This window comes from Brachyhypopomus gauderio, unplaced genomic scaffold (genome assembly GCF_052324685.1).
Source record: "Brachyhypopomus gauderio isolate BG-103 unplaced genomic scaffold, BGAUD_0.2 sc43, whole genome shotgun sequence".
NCBI lineage: Eukaryota > Metazoa > Chordata > Actinopteri > Gymnotiformes > Hypopomidae > Brachyhypopomus > Brachyhypopomus gauderio.
The window spans coordinates 1,178,883-1,201,217 of NW_027506869.1; the positions used below are offsets into that span (position 1 = coordinate 1,178,883).

At 45.1% G+C, this 22,335-nt stretch overlaps 1 protein-coding gene across 1 annotated transcript in view; it reads left to right on the plus strand.

The window, feature by feature from the left end:
- Nucleotides 1–5,439: 5,439 nt before the first annotated feature.
- The window catches only part of hif1aa (hypoxia inducible factor 1 subunit alpha a), an 18,227-nt gene continuing 1,331 nt past the window's right edge, over nt 5,440–22,335 (plus strand). The window contains exons 1-15 of the mRNA XM_076985719.1: nt 5,440–5,869; nt 11,667–11,866; nt 12,086–12,231; nt 12,670–12,754; nt 16,290–16,405; nt 16,567–16,772; nt 17,082–17,188; nt 17,457–17,604; nt 18,040–18,335; nt 18,559–18,755; nt 19,179–19,301; nt 19,876–20,288; nt 20,789–20,891; nt 21,104–21,236; nt 21,856–22,335. The exon at nt 21,856–22,335 is cut by the window's right edge and continues 1,331 nt beyond it. Of these exons, the coding sequence (XP_076841834.1) occupies nt 5,838–5,869; nt 11,667–11,866; nt 12,086–12,231; nt 12,670–12,754; nt 16,290–16,405; nt 16,567–16,772; nt 17,082–17,188; nt 17,457–17,604; nt 18,040–18,335; nt 18,559–18,755; nt 19,179–19,301; nt 19,876–20,288; nt 20,789–20,891; nt 21,104–21,236; nt 21,856–22,019 (2,469 nt within the window). The 5' untranslated portion in view covers nt 5,440–5,837 and the 3' untranslated portion in view covers nt 22,020–22,335. The remainder of the gene's footprint in view (nt 5,870–11,666; nt 11,867–12,085; nt 12,232–12,669; nt 12,755–16,289; nt 16,406–16,566; nt 16,773–17,081; nt 17,189–17,456; nt 17,605–18,039; nt 18,336–18,558; nt 18,756–19,178; nt 19,302–19,875; nt 20,289–20,788; nt 20,892–21,103; nt 21,237–21,855) is intronic.

The window sequence follows — 22,335 nt, forward strand, 5'->3', positions numbered from 1 at the left end:
GAGAGAGAGAGAGACAACACCTCCATGTATAATTAAGATCAGTGGTGCAATCCCTCAGCAGGACATTAGACCATAGAGTCCAAACTGGGAGCTCAAATATTTTGTGTCTGTTCTGAGTGTGTCTCATACCCCTTTAGGGCACTAGCCGGTTTATTTTGGGTGGAAACTATAAACAAATGTTCAGCCAGCTGTAGATACATTTGAGGTACAGTAAAATGAGGTGTAGTTGAAACTCACTGAACCTATTATATTTTACACTTTTAGACATTAGTGTTACTACTGAACAGATCTTGGTGCTTTTCAGATTCAATGGTCTATCAATCTTTGAAAAAAATCTTTTTGGCTAAAAATGTTTCTTTCTAGAACTTTTCTCTTATTGAGAGCTCCAAACCAGAGACTTGGCTGGACTCTGGGCTCTGTTTTTGGACTCTTGTTGGAGATTTCTTAATAATAATGAAAAAAAAAACCAACCCAACACCAAAAAAATCCAAGCAGCACACTTGAATTCGATTGTGTTCACAAACCCCACGTGTTGTGTATTGTGTGTTTTGTTTTTGTACATAATTAGATGTAACCAGGAAGTAGACAAAGCCTGTTGGTCTTTCCCACCACGGGTTACAGGACACCTGGCTGATAATAATGAAGGTGTGAAACCTCACCTCCCTTTAAGGTGTCGTGTGTGTGTGTGTGTGTGTGTGTGTGTGTGTGTGTGTGTGTGTGTGTGTGTCTTGCAATGCCTGCAAATGTCATGAGTGATGGGACAAAAAAGCATGCAGCTAATAGGGGCATAGTCATTTTGTCTCTTTCTCTCTGTCTCTCTCTCTCTCTGTCTCTCTCTCTCTCTCTCTCTCTCTCTCTCTCTCTCTCAAGAAGTCATGCAGCAATTAGGAGCAGTTGTAGTATGAACAACGGTAACCTACGCCAGACCCCCGGTGCAGGACAGGCGGGACATTCCCTCTGCTTCGCTGTCCGCCCATACCGCTTCGCTGGTGACGGCCTTGGCGACAGCAGCCTGGGTGTAGAATTCATTCCATGCCTTATGCAATTAGGCTCCCATAATGCACTTCTCCCAAGCGTCCGTATCACTTTCCTGCCATTAGCATGTTCGATGGGGCATAATTAAATTTTATCGATCCCAGCTCTGTTAATCCCGATTTGGGATTCTGATGCCGCATATCCATCATGGTGCGAGCGCTGTTTGACTGGAAACATCTTGTTCTAATCGGCTGGACTCAGCCGTTCATTTTGTAGTGTGGGTGGGGGAGGTTCATTAACCGTGCTTCTTCTGTTGATAGTCGAGCACAGCGGCTGGCATCGACAATGATGATTGCTTCAAGAAGAAATGACACCTGCTGTGTAGGTCCTTATTGAATGAATAAAGGAGCCCATATTAAAGGAGTCCAAGGTCACTTTCACAAGCGACATCTTTTCATCTGGTCACACAGCAGTGAGGAGCAGTTGCCGAGCACACAATACAACCTAGTCAACCTGATAACTCCGCTCCGGGGGGGGGGGGGGATCAGTAGCAGGAAGGGCAGAGGACAACACCCAGGTCTGAGCACCATCCACCACTGGACATACACTATATTGCCAAAAGTATTCGCTCACCTTCCTTGACTGGCATATGAGCTTAAGTGACATCTCATTTCTAATCCATATGGTTCAACATGACGTTGGTCCACCCTTTGCAGCTAGAACAGCTAGATAACTCTTCTGGGAAGGCTGTCCACAAGGTTTAGGAGTGTGTTTATGGGGATTTTTGACCATTCTTCCAGAAGCGCATTTGTGAGGTCACGTGATGTTGGACGAGAACCGTCAAGTTCATCCACACCAGACTCTGCCATCCATGTCTTTATGGACCTTGCTTTGTGCCCTGGTGTACAGTCGTGTTGGAAGAGGAAGAAGCCAGTTCCAAACTGTTCCCACAAAGTTGGTAACATGGAATTGCTCAAAATGTCTTGGTATGCTGAAACATTCAGAGTTCATTTCATTGGAACTAAGGGGCCAAGTTCAGCTCCTGATAACCAACCCCACACCATAATCCCCCTCCACCAAACTTTACACTCGGCACAATTCAGTCAGTGAAGTACTATTCTTCTGCAACCGCCAAACCCAGACTTGTCCATCATATTGCCAGATGGAGAAGCACGATGTCACTCCAGAGAACGCACCTCCACTGCTCTAGAGTCCAGTGGCGACGTGCTTTACACCACTGCATCTGCTGCTTTGTATTGCACTTGGTGATGTATGGCTTGGATGCAGTTGCTCGACCTTGGAACCCATTCCATGAAGCTCTCTCCGCACTGTTCTTGAGCTAATCTGAAGGCCACATAAAGTTTGGATGTCTGTAGTGATTGACACTGCAGAAAGTTGACGATATTTTCGCTTCAGCATCCGCTGACCCCGCTCCATCAGTTTACGTGTCCTATCACTTCGTGGCTAAGTTGCTGTCATTCCCAAACACTTCAATTTTCTCATAATACAGCTGACAGTTGACTGTGGCATATTTAGGAGTGAGGAAATTTCACAACTGGATTTGTTGCACAGCTGGCATCCATCCACGCTGGAATTCACTGAGCTCATGAGAGAGACCCATTCTTTCACAAATGTGTGTAAAAAACATTGTTGGTGCTTAGAAGTGATTGGAACACCTGATTCCGATAACTTGAATGGGTGAGCGAATACTTTTGGCAATATAGCGTACATACACAGTCATTTACACAGACAAGGACAACTTTATTAAGGTAGAGGTGACTGGGCATGCAGAGATACACAACCACACACTCACCACAAAGTTTAGTAGGATAGCCAATTAGCCTAACCTCCATGTTCTTTGGACCCCACAGAGACACGGGGAGAACATGGAACCTCCACCCAGACAGCTTCTAAGTACATTGAACTGACTGCAGAAGACTGGTAGTATGTAGACAGCACAGCAACTAAACTGGCATCTCTGTGGATACTCAAGGCTGGACCCTCTCTCTCTCTCTCTTTTCTCTCTCTTTCTCTCTCTCTTTTCTTTCTCTCTCTCTCTCTCTCCCTCATGCTTATGCTGTGATTCGTTCGCAAGGAAATGGGACCTCCGACATATGCTTTCATATCATCTCCTGTTCCTCCCTCTTTGGTTTGGCTACTAAAGATGGCCAGGATGGCGGAGGTGGGATTACAGGGGATTTGGGCTCATGGGATTCCAGCTGCTCCTCTGACCATGCAGAGAGAGAGAGAGAGAGAGAGAGAGAGCAAGAGAGAGAGCGAGAGAGAGAGAGAGAGAGAGAGAGAGAGAGAGAGAGAGAGAGAGAGAGAGAGAGAGCGAGCGAGAGAGAGAGAAATGCACATTTATCCTGTGCTAATCTTCATACAGGCCAGATCAATATCTCACACAGAAATTGCCTCAGGTTACACTCTCTTGTGTTTCAGGCCAACTAGGCCAAATACCACCACGTCTCTAAACAGAAGTTATTCTATTCTACACTTTAATCATTTTGTCAATGTTGTTGCTTCACCTTTTTCAATGGCAAAGATGTCTGACAAAAAAGAAACAAAGTGACCCCCCCCCCCCCCCCCCGCTTCCAGTTCATTAAAGCCTAAAGCAGGGGTACTCAACTGGCGGACCGCGGTCCGGATCCGGACCCGAACGCAGTCCTGTCCGGACCCAATCCCAATTCCTGATTAACTGGATACGGACCAAAACAAAACCGTAGCATTCATTTCAGGGCTATTGAAAAAACACTCAGTCACTGCCTGGTTGACGCTTCGCGAGTGGCGCGAGGGTCCGCGCGCTGTCGGTTCGCGAGGTCGTGCACCTCTCGAATTTTGTAACTTCACGCCGCGCTTCAGCGCAATGAACAAAGTCACGTTTTCAGGGTTCATACACCTTTATAAGGTGGAATTAAAGCACTTGTACGTCACTTCCAAGGTCCATTTCAATATTTCCCAGCATGTTAAACATAATTAAGTTAAATATTTATACATATACTCTAAATAATTCGCTTTTTATCACATTATTTAATGGTTGTTTATTTAAAAAACGCCCAATCTTCACGTCTTCACGTTCTCTCATGTTTCGTCCTGGAATTACAAGAGGCTCGTATTTGTTAACGTAATACAAGAGAACTATTCAGTCAGACAGCTATTTGATGTGAAACCAAGAAGTTACAATTTCAAGCATTTTAAAGTACTTTAACCTAAATTCCAGCACTTTTCAAACCTGAAACATATAGCAACATTAAAATTGGTCAGGTAAATGTTCATTCCCCTGTTTTGAGGGGTGTTTCTACCACATATCGTTTCGGACAAAACGCCTATCGTGACGCTCGCGAAAGTATAAACGCCTCCACCGTTCGCGCACCGTCCCCCCCCCCCCCCCCCCCCCCGCTCAACAACTTACGTTCGCCACCCCTGCCGCACCGGACCTCAGGTCACAGGTATCTGCCAAAATTGGACCGCGGACAAATTTAGTTGAGTACGCCTGGCCTAAAGGGTCTTTGAAACCTTTCAAAGCAAGCGGCACTACGTGTTAATAGACATCACAACTGTAGGATAATAAATAAAGTTAAACCACTGTATACCTTTGATGGATGACATTTTGTCTGCCGCTGTAGGTCACGAGCGTTGTGTTTGGCCGTGTTTTGACTTTTCATTTAAAAAATCAGACTGTATGCTTCACCATTTACACTCATCTACACTTATAAACTCATCACATCTGTTTTTTATTTTGGGTGTGATTTCGTGCAGACTGGCTTACATTAGTCAGTCAGCAGTTATCAAGCTGGAACTGGATTTGAATCTGATCTTAGCTTCCATGTGCTTGAACTACTATTTTACATATTTATCGAGGATCTCACAGCCGTTTGACTGTGTGATTACGACTGATTACACTTCAGTTTACAAACTTCTCAATACAGTGTTCCAATACGTCTGGGGAAAAATCTAGAAAAAAAGGTGCCACGTTATTTTCCAGTAATATCCTGCCCCAGCTGCCACACAGTCGGAGGGGGCACTAGTCGGGTTCATGCGAGGACATTGTGGCCTTCTGTTCTCCAGGACGGAGCGGGATATGCCCCCGTATAGCGCCACACTTCAGCGATATTCATTGGGTAAACGACTCCTGCGGAATTTCTCTTCCTCTGCTGGGAAGAGACGATCCCACGTCTTACATGCAGGTCCGCACGTTCCCACCGTGGATAGGAAGACGGTGCCAGGCCGCAGGACCGGCTCGCGCATCCAAGAGACAGACACGTTAGCTCCTCGTTGAGTATTACAGTATTACAGTTGAGTATTAATACTCACCCCCCCCCCCACACACACACACACACGAATGGCTTTTTCCTCTCTTCCCCTCACGTGTTTCAGGAGCAGGTGACGGGTGATGTGAGGAAGTATTCTTCCACAAGACTTAAAATGGGTTCAATTATAATGGAGGTATAACTGACGTGGCGGGAAACTGTAAAAGCAGTCTGTCGTGTTTTAGAAACAGCTGTTTTGTAAAGTTCGCGATAGAGTCGTCCCCTGCCCGCATTCAGAGCTTCTCTGCCACTGAAGTTTAAAGCCAAAAGAGACTCGCGCTCAAAGCGCCGCGCGCTCCCGGCAGCTTGGCGTGTGACTGCGACTACGGTCGCGCGACTGGTGCCGGTGTTACACCGTAGATGAAGCTCCGGTCAGGCGGGGAGAGCGAGCGAGCGAGCGGCGCAGCATCTCGTCAACTTGGTTAAAGTTTAGCAGGCAGAAGCTCCGAGTTAACGTTTTGGACACTGTTTTCGGCTTTGTTTTAGGTACCGTCCCCCACGAGTTGATCTTGTGTTTATCTGGTGTTACCCTTGGTGGACGTTCATTAGAACATGTCTCCAGGAGCCGGACACGAGAAGAAAAGGTAAAAATATAACCCGTTTTTCTTTCTTTCTTTCACTGCGCTGTCTAGATTGTTGCGCGTATGTCTCGCGATTAACGTAATAATCGCCAGCGCTGCCTGTAAAGTGGCGCGTTTGTAAAGTGACACGTTTGTAAAGTGACGCGTTTGTAAAGTAACACGTTTTTTTAACGGACAGTGTAATCGCGAGCAAAGCGATGCGTTGTTCTGATTTATACCTGTTTGCTTCCTCCCGTTCAGTTCTCAGTTCAGTCCGTTCTTCCTGTGCTAAATATTTATACGAGCAGGTCCTATCTGCTGTCGGTAGTCAGTTTAAATACATTATGCATGGATATAAAATAATAATAAAGGAAAACCACTTTGTAGCCAATTTAAGAGCGCTATCTGGCTTGTTCACAACCATTATCTGTTCATTCTGTTCCTGCACAGCAGGACTAATTACACTGTGACTACGGGACCTACCGACCAGTCTCTGCACTGCATTCAGCCACTGGATAATAACAATCATAATCATAGCGTCCTCCTGTTTAGGAGACGCAGCTACGAAAGTTCACCTGCGACTGACTAAAAGAATTTCGAAAAGCTGTTGTCCCAAAGGTCTGGTTGAGTTTGGGAGATTATTAGACGAGTCTGACTGTGGCTAACCTTTCATTCCCCCTTTACTCGTTTCCACCGACAGCATAGCTCTGTGAAGGCGAGTTGTGTTGCATCAGGCGACACCTCTAAATGGTGGTGGAGGTCTTCGCTGTCGTATCAGTGCCGCTGTCATTACCCCGTGTGGAGAAGGTTAACCGGCGCCTCGTCCTTCCGCAACCCCCGCTACCGTTCCGAGAAACGGACTTGATTAAAAGGCCACGGAGGAGGCTGAATGCCACTTAAATCGCGCTAGTGTGACCTTTGGCCAGTCGAGGAAAAGCACCCAAGGTCACCTTGGGTTTTCTGAAAGGAGGCATTCTTTTTGTTCTTCCTCTCAGGAATGAATGAATGGATCATTAAAATGAAGCACTGAAATGCACTAAATGAGTCATTCATAAATAACACGAGTATTTTGGTTTGGAACTTTATTTTTATTTTTATAAATGAATAGCAAGAAAGTAACAAATACCAGGACTCAGTGTCTTGAGTGGACACTTAATGGTGTGTATTAGGCGAGTGTGTTACAGCTAATCAGCAAATCAGACGATACCTGTTCTGCATGTGGAGTGGCTAACATCTACCTGCCAAAGAAAGTCTTTCACGGATTAGTGGCTAATTTGGTCCATATGTCATGAACAAGGCAAAACTTGTTCCACTAAAGTACCTTTTTTGCTGCTTGTGTTTGCTTCAGTGAATGCGTGTGTGTGTGTGAGTGTGCGCGCGTGTGCTTACCTTGTTGAAATATTCAGCACTCAGTGAGACTCTCAGCTGTCTCATGTATAATTGAAGTTAGGGGGAAGCCAGAGGCGGCAACGTCCACCACGCCACACTCAGCACAGGACAGTGACAGACAGGACGTTATTGGCACTCCTTTGATTATTAAACCTTGCCACAGGCATCCTGCTGGCCACAGACCCTGTGCTGAATGTGGAGGTTCTGTTTCCTGTGTGCACCCTCCCCCAGGACTCTGGTCCAGCGGTATTAGCTCTGGTAGTCCTGGTGGTGGGGGAGTGGGGTACTGGCTTTTTAGGCTTTTAGGTTTAGCACTTTATTTCCCATAAATGCAAATTCTGAAAATCATCTCAAGTTACCCATTTGTGATACCACACACAGCACACATTGTAATAGTTTAGTGAATCTTCAGAAACATTTAAACACTTTGCTAACCCCTCATTATGAATGTTTCAGGTTAATATTCTATCACAACATCCCCACTTACATTAGTGCTGTAATAGCTCACATGGTCGCATTTATATATTCTGATTTAAACAGGACTATGCCCTTTAAGAGTTAAAGTCTGCTTAGTTTGCAATGGTCTTGATGTCAGATTTAGTCATTTATTTATGACTATGACAATTTATCTTTTTATACCTTTTTAAAGTGTCACCCGGTGAATTACATGCCTTTCGAAGCCTTGCTCTGTGACCCCTTGAGCACTTCTGGTGCTGACATGCTGATGAAAGGGCCCTGGTCCCCCCGGGGGCCCCTGGCTGAAGCTTGCCTTACTGCCTCTGTCTTCCTGTCACCGTGAGGATAAAAGCCGGTATATATAGTCCCCGCCTGGCTAATCCCCAGTGATGCGGCACGTGCACGGAGCAAAACGGGGGTAGAATGACAGAGGGAGGAAGAGCGTTTTGTGTGTACACTGCGGTTATGTAAGGCACTCGGGTCTTGGCCGTGACATGCAATCCGGGATGTGGATGCTGATTCCGCTGTGGAACGCCTGCTGTCACGCACTCTCACCCACTCTCGTGCTCTCACGTAGTCTCAGGTGCTCTCACGTAGTCTCAGGTGCTCTCACGTAGTCTCAGGTGCTCTCACGTAGTCTCAGGTGCTCTCACACTCAGGCGCTTGCATGTGGTCTCAGGTGCTCTCATCAAAGTTTCAAAGTTTATTTGTATCGCGCTTTTCACAACACATGTTGTCACAAAGCGCTTTACAGGATTTAAAAGGTTTAACAATACTATGGGTCCAGATCCCTAATGAGCAAGCCAAGGCGACAGTGGCGAGGAAAAACTCCCTAGACTCTCATGCAGTCTCAGGCACTCTCTCATGGTCTCAGGCACTCCTTCGTGGTCTCAGGCACTCACTCTCAGGCACTCTCACATAGTCTCATGTGCTCTCGCATAGTCTCATGCACTCTCGCATAGTCTCATGCACTCTCACATCTCATGCACTCTCACATAGTCTCATGTACAATTGTGTGCTCTCAGACACTCTCACGTGATCTCCTGCACTCTCAGGTGGTCTCAAGCACTCTCACACATTCTCACACAATCTCGGTGCGTGACAAACTCCAAAGCAGACCCACTTCATGTCTGAGCCATGCGTGACCTATCCGTGTGGGGTATTTACACAGAGTTGATGAACATGGGAAGGGACATGGTGTTTCAGCGCTGCGATTAATGCTAACAGAGGTCTCTTGTTGTAAAGAAGCGTTGGGCTAGTGGCATATCGGTGGTTGTGTGTGTGTGTGTGTGTGCGCGCGTGCGTGTGTGTGTGTATGTTTTCTCATGGTGCTCCTAAACAGGTGGTCAGTAAGTAGTTAACACAACATGATTAAACAGAAGGCCTCCCCTCCCTGATGAACATGAATGTGCTACTGAAGCCCTGCTGCATACGAGAGGAAGTAGTGCTCTTACTGGGACCAGTTTGCGAGGGACTGGGTCAGCACAACCCCTTAGTGGATGATGTGTCAGATGTGATTGTAGTAGAGTAGAGTGCATGTGCTTACAGGCACTCTACTCCAGATTCCTTAACAAACATGTATATATGTATACAACATGGCTGATATGACAGGGACCTGTAGTTGATAACGGCTGCAGCTGTTCTTTCTGAAGGCATTTAGAAGTCCACGCATGATTTCACTATTTGTGTTTGGGGATGGGGAGTATGAGTATGTTGTCTTGCAGTGTTTTTATTCTTTTTATGTGACTAAGTTGTACGACTCAGAATTTCTTTGTATCATGTACAATGACTCTATCTATCTATCTATCTATCTATCTATCTATCTATCTATCTATCTATCTATCTGTCTATCTGTCTATCTGTCTGTCTGTCTGTCTGTCTGTCTGTCTGTCTGTCTGTCTGTCTGTCTGTCTGTCTGTCTGTCTATCTGTCTGTCTGTCTGTCTATCTATCGTAGTTCATGTTCAATATATAATATTGCTATTTCATTTTTTGATGTGAGGTAAATTATGGACCAGCACAGGTAAGTGCTCTCAGTATTTACACACACACACACACACACACACACACACACACACACACACACACACACACACACACACACACACACACACACACACACACACCAGAATTAACAGTGAGGCTAGAAAAGTAAAGAATAGAAAAAGTGTGTCTGTTTTGTACATGGATTAGGTCTCTGCACATGTGTGTGTGTGTGTGTGTGTGTGTGTGTGTGTGTGTGTGTGTGTATGTGTGTGTGCTATGCATGTATATATCTACCCAGAGAGACACTATCATTTCAGGACCGGTCCATGATTCTCATAGCTGTCTAATTTCCCTTGCATATACTTTTACGGATTTCTTGGCTGTGCCATTATTGCCATGGAGACTGTTGGCACGGGTATGGTAAGCATAACCATTCCGGTAACTGCACACTGGCTTCCCTGTGTGAGGGAGGGCAGAGCAGACAGTGTGATGGGCGTGAGCCTCACCCCCACTGCGGGGTGTTTTTGTTTCCCAACGGCCTCGTTCACCCCGTCCTGCTGCTGGACGTCCTCGCCGCCACGTCCAGACTCAGTGAGCTGCCCACACGTGGATTAAAGGTTTGGTGAAACACATGCCCATGTTAGCCTGCCAAAGACCACATGCCATAACCACACCGACAACTGGAAAAAGCCCTCAAACGCTATACAGGAAGGTTCAAGGATGATGTCATCCACGAAACTATTCTGCAAGAGGGTTAGTGACTGAGAACTATTGTGAACTGACTGAAAAATGTTTCACTTTTGCTGTGTGTCTTGAATGGGTGTGTGTTTATATGGGTGTTTGTTTAAATGGGGGTGGTATAGGCCTGACCCGGGTTTAGAGTTTAGCTAATATTCAGGTGCTACTGAATAAGTTGGTTTCAGTTGACCACCTGGGCTGGACCATGGTTGTCCAGTTCACTCCTATGAGTGGTGCATTACCAGAGCTCAGAACTCCAGCTCAAAATGTTATTTTTTATGCTCAGTGCAGGAAACTAGTGTGAAACAACATCACAAGGTGAAATGTGCCACTGACTTCCTAGGCGTTATTTTTCTCCGTTGGGTGTTTCACTTTGACAGCCATAGCGCTAAAGCTAACCTACAGGATACACAGCACTCGCTGTGTTAACATTAGCGTGATTCTGTATGCTTAGCATTAGCGGAGGGCACGCTTTTGTATCATTAGCCTTATTAGCATTAGCAGTGTGACAGGTAAAATGAGTAAACGCTAAAGTGAACGTTACACTCTCAAGACCATCAGGGCTGTTTGGTATTCTACATGGTTGTCTTTGCATCAGACAGCTGCTGTGCTGTGTTGACTATCATCTATTCTCTTTTCAGCTATATTCCCAAAAGACACAATCATCCCCCCTTCTTTCAGTCTCTTTTCTCTATCTCTTTGGCTCTTTTCTTCTTGTTGTTTAAACCTTGAAATTTTGCCTTTGAATGGTCCGAGAATTCATTTCTTGAACAGATTTCTTTAATTTTTAACTGGTGTCATACCTTATCGATTTGTTTGTGCTTGGAATGCATCATGGGCAACTCACTTGCTCAGGGTCACAATCAATGGAGCTGAGGAAGTGAGAGAGAGAGAGAGAGAGAGAGAGAGAGAGAGAAGGAGAGGGAAAGAGAGATAGCACTAAACAACTCCCCAAGGCGTTACTCAGATGGAGGCATCACTATGATTGGTGGTAGTATTTTCTGACTGGTGGCAGCTTTGGCAGATTTTAAAACATAGCACACACACACACACACACACACACACACACACACACACACACACACACACACACACACACACACAACCCTTACAGCTGGGGTTCCTCCTCCTGATTACTGATCCATGCTGTATGTAACCCACCATCCATTCATTTCAGTGTCAACATTGTATATGTAAGTGTGTGTGTGTGTGTGTGTGTGCGTGCGCGTGTGTGTGTGTGTGGTCACCTGCAGGGTGAGCTCCGAGCGGAGGAAGGAGAGGTCACGTGACGCGGCTCGCTGCCGGAGGGGCAAGGAGACGGAGGTGTTCCACCAGCTGGCCCTCCAGCTGCCCCTGCCCCACCGCCTCAGCTCCACCCTGGACAAGGCCTCCGTCATGAGGCTGGCGCTCAGCTACCTGCGGCTGCGTGAGGCCCTGGGTGTGGGCGAGACAGGTGTGTGTGTGTGTGTGTGTGTGTGTGTGTGTGTGTGTGTGTGTGGTTCGGAAGCACTTTAAGCCACTGATGCAGGGAAAACGATTAGGAGTAATTGAACAGTAGAAGCTAGTGAGTGGTGTTATTGATTCCATTTATCTGTGAATGTGCTTTCTGTTTCTAATTATTTCACTCTCATCTGTTCTCTCTCTCTCTCTTTCTGTGATGCTCTGCCTCTAGAAATGATAGGGGAAGAGTCTGAGCTGGACTCTCAGTGGACTGCTTCCTGTCTGAAGGTGCTGGATGGGTTTCTCATGGTCCTGTCTCATGACGGAGACATGGTATACACGTCCGACGGGGTCAGCAGGTGTCTGGGGCTTCCGCAGGTGGGGACATATTTACCATTAAAGCTGCGGTCAGTAAGACTGAGAAGGCAGTTGACAATTCGAGTTCAACTAGCAAGCCCCACCCCTTTCCTCTTTGCTGTGCCCCACCCCCACAAACAAAGCCCCACCCCCACAGAGGAGACTGCTGTGCACATTGTGAAATGTCAACATTACCATTACCGCCTTCGCTATGTAGTTAATTTTATTTTATTTGCTATTTTATTAGATGTGTTAGTCTTCAGGCAGATACTATGATGAGAATAAAGGAGAATTGACTTTACATAAATGTTAATAGTATATTATTAAATTCCCCAAAAACCAAACTAAACTGAAATAAACTAAATTAAACCTGTATATTTTCTTTTTGGTATGTGCTTTATGTACAGATTCAAATATTTTTTCTCTATCTCTCTCTCTGTATGTGTGTGTGTGTGATAGATTGATCTATTAGGACAGAGTATATTCGATTTTACTCACCCATGTGACCATGAAGAGATCAGAGAGATACTGGTACACAGAACAGGTGAAACATACAGACATACACACACACACTCTCTCTCTCTCTCTCTCTCTCTCTCTCTCTCTCTCTCTCTCTCTCTCTCTCTCTCTCTCTCTCTCTCTCGCTCTCGCACACACATGGCGTATGCAAAACATCAGTGGCATCTTTGGGTTTCTTTTAAAGGATAAAGTAAAAATAAAAATCCTCAGGCTGGCAGAGGTGCTACTGTTCTTCTCCTGCGCTCAGAACTACTCTCCTGTTTTACTCCTGTTCTACTCTTGTTCTACTCATGTTCTACTCATGTTTACTTCTGTTCTACTCCTGTTCTACTGCTGGTTTACTCATGTTCTACTCATGTTCTACTCCTGTTTTACTCATATTCAACTCCTGTTTTACTTCTGTTCTACTCATGTTCTAATCCTGTTTTACTCATGTTTTACTCATGTTCTACTCATGTTTTACTTCTGTTCTATGCATATTCTAATCCAGTTTTACTCCTGTTTTACTCATGTTCTACTCATGTTCTACTCCTGTTTTACTCATATTCAACTCCTGTTTTACTTCTGTTCTACTCATGTTCTACTCCAGTTTTACTCCTGTTCTACTCATGTTCTAATCCTGTTTTACTCATGTTTTACTCATGTTCTACACATGTTTTACTTCTGTTCTATGCATATTCTAATCCAGTTTTACTCCTGTTCTACTCATGTTCTACTCATGTTCTACTCATGTTCTACTCCAGTTTTAATCCTGTTTTACTCCTGTTCTCCTGTTCTTCTCATGTTCTACTCCTGTTTTACTTCTGTTCTACTCATGTTCTACTCCTGTTCTACTCATGTTCTACTCCTGTTTTACTTCTGTTCTACTCCTGTTTTACTTCTGTTCTACTCATGTTCTACTCCTGTTGTACTCATGTTCTACTCCTGTTTTACTTCTGTTCTACTCATGTTCTACTCCAGTTTTACTCCTGTTCTACTCATGTTCTAATCCTGTTTTACTCATGTTTTACTCATGTTCTACACATGTTTTACTTCTGTTCTATGCATATTCTAATCCAGTTTTACTCCTGTTCTACTCATGTTCTACTCATGTTCTACTCCAGTTTTACTCCTGTTTTACTCCTGTTCTCCTGTTCTACTCATGTTCTACTCCTGTTTTACTTCTGTTCTACTCATGTTCTACTCCTGTTTTAGTACTGTTCTACTCATGTTCTACTCCTGTTTTACTTCTGTTCTACTCATGTTCTACTCCTGTTTTAGTACTGTTCTACTCATGTTCTACTCCTGTTTTACTTCTGTTCTACTCATGTTCTACTCCTGTTTTAGTACTGTTCTACTCATGTTCTACTCATGTTATGCGCCTGTTTTACTCCTGTTCTACTCCTGTTCTACTCATGTTCTACTCCTGTTTTACTTCTGTTCTACTCCTGTTTTACTTCTGTTCTACTCATGTTCTACTCCTGTTGTACTCATGTTCTACTCCTGTTTTACTTCTGTTCTACTCCTGTTGTACTCATGTTCTACTCGTTTTACTCCTGTTCTACTCATGTTTTACTCATGTTCTACTCCTGTTTCACTCCTGTTCTACTCCTGTTTTACTCCTGTTTACTTCTGTTCTACTCATGTTCTACTCCTGTTTTACTTCTGTTCTACTCATGTTCTAGTCCTGTTTTACTCCTGTTTTACTCATGTTCTACTCCTGTTCTACTCCTATTTTACTTCTGTTCTACTCATGTTCTACTCATGTTCTGTTTTACTCCTGTTCTACTCCTGTTTTAGTACTGTTCTACTCATGTTCTACTCATGTTATGCGCCTGTTTTACTCCTGTTCTACTCCTGTTTTACTCATGTTCTACTTATGTTCTACCCCAGTTATACTCCTGTTTTACTCATGTTCTACTCCTGTTTTACTTCTGTTCTGCTCATGTTCTACTCATTTTACTCCTGTTTTACTTCTGTTCTCCTGTTTTACTCCTGTTTTATTTATGTTCTACTCATGTTCTACTCCTGTTTTACTTCTGTTCTCATATTCTACTCGTTTCACTCCTGTTTTACTCATGTTCTACTCCTGTTTTACTCCTGTTCTACTCATGTTCGACTCCTGTTCTACTGAAGTTCTATTCCTGTTCTATTCCTGTTCTATTCCTGTTCTATTCATGTTCTACTCCTGTTTTACTTCTGTTTTACTTCTGTTCTGCTCATGTTCTACTCGTTTTACTCCTGTTTTAATCATGTTATACTCAAGTTTTACCCATGTTCTACTCATGTTCTACTCATGTTCTACTCATGTTCTACTCTTGTTCTACTCTTGTTCTACTCCTGTTCTACTCATGTTTTACTCATGTTTTACTCCAGTTTTACTCTTGTTTTACTCACGTTATACTCCTGTTTTACTCCTGTTTTATTCATGTTCTACTCATGTTCGACTCCTGTTTTACTCGTTCTACTCCTGTTTTACTTATGTTCTACTCCTGTTCTACTCATGTTCTACTGAAGTTCTATTCCTGTTCTATTCCTGTTCTACTCATGCTCTACTCATGTTCTACTCCTGTTTTACTTCTGCTCTGCTCATGTTCTACTCGTTTTACTCCTGTTTTACTCATGTTCTACTCCTGTTTTACTTCTGTTCTCATATTCTACTCGTTTCACTCCTGTTTTACTCATGTTCTACTCCTGTTTTACTCCTGTTCTACTCATGTTCGACTCCTGTTCTACTGAAGTTCTATTCCTGTTCTATTCCTGTTCTATTCCTGTTCTATTCATGTTCTACTCCTGTTTTACTCCTGTTTTACTTCTGTTTTACTTCTGTTCTGCTCATGTTCTACTCGTTTTACTCCTGTTTTAATCATGTTATACTCAAGTTTTACTCATGTTCTACTCATGTTCTACTCATGTTCTACTCATGTTCTACTCTTGTTCTACTCTTGTTCTACTCTTGTTTTACTTCTGTTCTACTCATGTTTTACTCATGTTTTACTCCAGTTTTACTCTTGTTTTACTCACGTTATACTCCTGTTTTACTCCTGTTTTATTCATGTTCTACTCATGTTCGACTCCTGTTTTACTCGTTCTACTCCTGTTTTACTTATGTTCTACTCCTGTTCTACTCATGTTCTACTGAAGTTCTATTCCTGTTCTATTCCTGTTCTATTCCTGTTCTACTCATGCTCTACTCATGTTCTACTCCTGTTTTACTTCTGCTCTGCTCATGTTCTACTCGTTTTACTCCTGTTTTAATCATGTTCTACTTCTGTTTTACTCCTGTTCTACTCATGTTCTACTGAAGTTTTACTCCTGTTCTACTCATGTTGTACTCCTGTTCTACTCCTGTTCTACTCCTGTTCTACTCATGTTCTACTCATGTTCTACTCATGTTTTACTCATGTTTTACTCATGTTCTACTCTCCTGTGTAGGCCCAAAACAGTGAAGTTCTGCCATTCTCTTACCCAGCTTATCTCATTCACTAAATTTGGCTGCTTACTTGAGCTGATTAGCACATCGAGATGCCTGGAATGAATTGGTGTGGTGACCTTCAGTTTTCTCTCTGTCTCTCTCGCAGGTTCGTGTAAGAGAGCGAAAGAGGAGCAGCAGACAGAAAGGCGCTTTTCACTGCGTATGAAGTGCACTCTTGCCAGTAGGGGGCGCACTGTCAACATCAAATCGGCCACATGGAAGGTGCCTGTGCACTCTCCCTCACACATGCACACGCTCCCTTACACACGTACACGCTCCCTCACACACACACACTCCCTCACACATACACTGTCCTGGGAGTTTCAGCTGTCAGCAGGTCTTATCAGCCACCTGTACGGGACTCTCTCTGCCCCACCCCGCAGGTCCTCGACTGCTCTGGGCACGTCCGTGCCGAGCCCTGGTTCGGTGGGCGGAGCAGAACTCAGGAGGGAGGCAGGGCGTGCCCGTCGTACCTGGTGCTGATCTGCGAGCCCATCCCCCACCCAGCCAACATCGAGGTGCCGCTGGATTCCAGAACCTTCCTGAGCAGACACTCGCTGGACATGCGCTTCACGTACTGTGATGACAGGTGGGGAGGAGAGCTACCTTCACCGTAGCTTCTACTCTGAGTACAGCTGCTAGCTACAAGCTAGCTGCAATCTACCTAAACTGAGCTGAGGGCAATGTTTTCATGTTTACAGTTGGCTAATCATGTGGTCAGAGAAAGCTGGTACCTTAACCTCAAGTACTAGGAATGGTTACGCAACGCCATCTAGTGGTTTCTAATTCACTGCTTGCAGAATCCCACTCTGTGTATGTGTGTGTGTACTCGGATCACTGTGTGTGTGTATACTCGGAACACTGTGTGTGTGTGTGTGTGTGTGTGTGTGTATTTCAGGATCACTGAGTTGTTGGGATATGATTCAGAGGATCTACTGGAGCATTCTGTGTATGAGTATTATCATGCTTTGGACTCAGACAGTCTGACCAAAACACACCGTAACTGTAAGAACACACACACACACACACACACACACACACACACACACACACACACACACACACACACACACACACACACACACAAGCCTTGAATATTCCTAAATTAATATATAAGCACACATGGTACTATAAATAATATACACACATTATACTATTATCATGTAACTAGAATACCCACATTTTTCCTTATATAAATGTTTGTTAATGTGCTGTGTGTGTGTGTGTGTGTGTGTGTGTGTGTGTGTGTGTGTGTGTGTGTGTGTGTGTGTAGTGTTTGTGAAGGGCCAGGCATGTACAGGTCAGTATCGTATGTTGGTCAAGACTGGAGGCTATGTGTGGGTGGAGACTCAGGCCACTGTCATCTACAACAGCAAGCACTCACAACCACAGTGCGTTGTGTGTGTGAACTACATTCTCAGGTAAAACAACACATCAGTCTTTCTGTGTGTGTGTGTGTGTGTGTGTGTGTGTGTGTGTGTGTGTGTGTGCAGAGCTGGAGTGGCTAATCGGGAGATTCGGGAGGATTCCCGATGGGCCGGCTCATGTCAATCTCTAGTTTGGGCCGATTGGGAGGGAAAAATAATTTTGGGCCGGATTTGGGAATGAAAAAAAAAGGCTGAAAAAAAAGTGTCCCACTCCGGCCCTGTGTGTGTGTGTGTGTGTGTGTGTGTGTGTGTGTGTGTGTGTGTGTGTGTGTGTGTGTGTGTGTGTGTGTGTGTGTGTGTGTGTGTTTGAGTGTTTATGAGTGAATATGTATTCTTTAAAATGTAAAATATCCCCTTGTGTAATGCAGTTGAATTATGTGCTGAGGTTGTGTTTGGTAATCTGGTTCCGAATCTTTTTGTGTGTCCCAGTGGCGTGGAGGAACCCAACCTGCTACTCTCCCTCTGTCAGTCAGGAACCCCGTCTATAAAACAGGAGGTGGAAGAAGGTGAGGGAGGGAGTGTCAGGGGAGAGGAGGAGTACTCACCCTCTCAAGTGGCACTTCAGAGAAGGGAAAGGAGTGAGCAGAAAGAGGAGAGGGCTGGAGGAGAAAGCAGGAGTCAGGCTGCAGTACTGCAAACCAGCCTGAAGGGGGAGACAGAGGGCTTTGCTCAAGTGGTCCCAGTAGAAGGAGGCGCTCTCATTGCACTGGACTTCAGCAACGCAGGTACTGGAAACCGAATCAACTTAAACTCAGTCCATGAGGGAAACACCACACATTTCCTCACATAAATTTGCAGTGTTGGTGATAAAACCATGGGTTCAGAGTCTACGATTGTTTACACAAGTGGTCACTGTGTTTCCTCTTAGAGGCATATATGTCACGCCATCCGAGAATGATCTGGGAGCACACAGAATGCTGACATTCATGTCTAACTTCCTGTCTACAGACACCAAAGTTGATGCGCCTCTCTACACTGATGTCATGTTGCCCTCAACCAGTGTTCTGTCACCCCTTTCGCCCCACACTGAAGCTCTAAGTGGTCCTGAAACCACCAGTGCTAATCTGGAAGGATTTCTTTTCCCATCATCCTCTGCTCCAAACTCCTATGGTGTTCCACAGGGTTCCACATGCAGCTCTGCTCAGGTTGGAAATGAGAAACTAATGAGTATTAACTGAACATCATAACCACAAAATCACTCACACAGCTCTCAAAACATTACCTCTGCTATCTGGATTTGAATACGTCCAGTTTAGTTATTTTTGCTATTCCTTATCCAAATTCTAAATCTCCACGGGCATTACTAAGTCTATAGTCAGGCCCGGTAGAAGCTGGCCCTACATGTTTATAGAACAATTCACCATTTCATGTAATTACATCATGGAAATCTCAGTTGCTTTTGTGTTTGTAAAGTTTTTCATCATTTTGATGTGGTTTTCTTCTGTTCCTCTGTAAGTGTTTGATAGCAGTGTCTTTCTGTGTGTGTGTGTGTGTGTGTGTGTGTGTGTGTGTGTGTGTGTGTGTGTGTGTGTGTGTGTGTGTGTGTGTGTGTGTGTGTGTGTGCGCAGTCTGTACACACGCTGCAGTCACATCTCCCAGGAACCCCCCATCTAGACATACAGTTCAAAGCCCCGGTCACAGACGGGGTCTTGCCTGAGGACATAGAACTCAAACCTCTCCTGGACACACAGGTATCCTCTGACCCACGCTTACTTATGTCCTAGGGTATAGTAGAGACTCCGGAGCTGCTGTGTGTAATGGGACACTCACTCTGTCCCCAAAGCAGAGCACAGTGAGACATTTCTGCTGCTCTTAGAGCTCACGGTGGAGATATTAAGACAATTAAAAGTAACAGGGACTCATCAAATGAACACGTTTACACATATTTGGTTTGGCTTATCTACCAACTTACAAAATATCCTAATCCGAAATTGGTAACACATGCAAAAGAATGCTACATAACGTAGTATAAAAACAAATACATAACGTAATATAAAAATCTGTGCTACAAACTTCATTGACGTGTTGCAGAATATGTTTCCTCTTGCATCGGATTCTTTATTGGCATTTGAACATCATGTTTAGATGCCATTCAGACATTGCTGTGTTTGTATTGAAGGCATTATGTTGAAGGCCCTCCAATAAATCTAGTGTTAATATTTATACTATCACAGAGGAATCAGTTTTCCTCTAGAAAAATGCATTTCTATTTCTATCTGTTTCTATTGCTCATGTCTGTATTGCTTCCTGACTGATGTGTTTCAGACTGCAGAGGATCTGGCTCTGGAGATGCTAGCACCTTATATCTCCATGGACGACGACTACCAGCTCCGCGCTGGCTCCCCAACGCAGTCCAGCCACGCGAGCCCAGTTGGTGCGGCATCGGACACGCCCCCGTCGGACACGCCCCCGTCAGACACGCCCCCGTCGGACAAGCCCTTGTTGGACACGCCCCTGTTGGACACGCCCCTTTCAGACCAGCCCAGGCAGGGATGTCCTGACTCTGCCCTTGCAGACACTTGCGGGCTCACGGCGCCACACGGGCAGGACTCGGGGGTACCACACGGGCAGGACTCGGGGGTACCACACGGGCAGGACTCGGGGGTACCACACGGGCAGGACTCAGGGGTACCACACGGGCAGGATGCTGGGGTACCACACGGGCAGGAAGAACACATGTAAGGCCTAAATAATGCAGCAACTGATATAAAGCATCAATTTTTTGTTAGAGTTGAACATTAAAGTAGACACGACAGTCAGTTCATAGATACTCCTGTTCTCCCTCATGTTCTCTCTTGTTCTCTGTCTTTCCCTCTATCATTCTTTCTCTCTTACCTTCTACTGGGTCCCACTCCCATGTAAACCAATGCTTTGGAGCTTTCTCTCCGTATTCACTGTGTTCGTTTCCCCTCTTAACCTGTGCACATCAGGTCTGTCTCGTACGTTACATGTCAAACGTGTGCACACACCAAGACAAATACCCTGCAAAGCAAAGTGATTCTGATTCTGATTTCTTTCTCCATTTCCCTCTTGTTCTTTGTTCCAACTTTTATTCTCTCTACGCATTCTGTCTTTATCTCTGTTCTTCCTCTCATGTTTCTCTTTCTCACGTTTCTCCCTGTCTTGCTCTGTTTCTCTCTACCTCTCTCTCTCCTTCCCTCTTTTCCACCCCCCGTAGAGAGAAACAGCTGGGCGGCCATGTGTCCTCAGTGAGACCGCCGAGCCAAAAGACGTGCAAGAGGAGATTGGAGACAATATCTCTGTCTCAGGCCATGGGGCTGGTATGTGTGAATGAGTGTGTGTCATTCATGACTGATGACAAAAATACCCATGATGCAACATAGTAGTTCCTGCTGATGTAGTAGAGTACACTTGTTACTCCCTGGCGAACTTGTGATGAAATCCTGGATTCCTGCTTAACAGTGCGTAAACCAGGCATTTTACTGAACTATAGAAAACCGCGTGATTGGTAAACATACTTGGTCTTTCCCAGGGTTCTGTGTTGCAAGTGGTGACTGACTTACCTCGAACGGGGAAAAAGGTCAGGAGGTCAGAGGTCGGCGAGGTAGAGGCTCCTCTGTGCTCCAGCATGCCCGAGTCTCTGACCATACTACTGCTGCCCTCTGGTGAGTCTACACACACCGCTGCTGTCATCTACACGTTAGCCCAGCCGTCAGTACGACCCCCCTAGGCTTGCTGCATATAACACCGGCCTCCAAAGCCTTTCACACAAGTTTTCATATGTTTTTCGTATGTTTCACGCTGAGTGCAGATATGTGTTTCAGAATTTTTACATCACGTATGGGTTTCAGGAGACAAGGCAGTTGGATTTGACATTAATTATATTTGAGCTATTCGTAAATTAAAAAATGTCCAAACCATCTTCTGTACAATGTGGTACTGGTGCTGTTCTGGGCTTCTCCTCTGATGTCCCGCAGTGGTCTGCCAACACAGAGGGACTTATCACTGGTCCGGCATTTCTGTACCGCATATACCAACATAGACCTATACTGGAGCAAAACAACTATGGGTGATAGAGAAACTCTGAAAGCACATTTGTATTCAGTGTGCACATATATAAAATACACTGATTTTGTTTTTTGCAAACAGCAAATTCATTTTTGACCAATGTTACATGCTTTGGTGAAACCTACAGTCATTTTTGACAATTTCAACACATTGTTTCTTCTTATTCTTCTTCACAATGTGTGTTTTCTCTCCTTCACCCGTTTTCACGCCTCACAGATGTGGTACACCAGTTGCTGGGCAGAGCGTCAGGAGGCGGAGCCCTCCCTGTGCCCCTCCCCCATTTGACCCGCTATGACTGTGAAGTTAACGCCCCTGTGGCTGGGCGTCAAGGTCTGCTACAGGGGGAGGAGCTAGTGCACGCCCTTGACCAATCAATTTAAATGCCCGCCCCGGTGTTGGGCTGGAACGGCCCTTTAAAGAAACCGGGGGGAGGTCACCGTGTCTAACACCGAATCGCTCACGGCAGTATTAACTGAAAATGTTTACCTCGCATTTAAGTGGCAGCACACAGATGTGCATCAGCGAAGCCCCTCCCTCTCTCCCTCCCTCCCTCTCTCTCTCTCTCCCTCTCTCTCTTCCGCCGCTGTGACGCTCGGCCTGTGTTTGATCTGAAGAAGAAAGGCCTTCGGGAAGAGAGGTTGTCCTGCACAGCTGCTGTTCTCCAGAACTTTCAGACCAGCCTTGAACAGAGAGCAC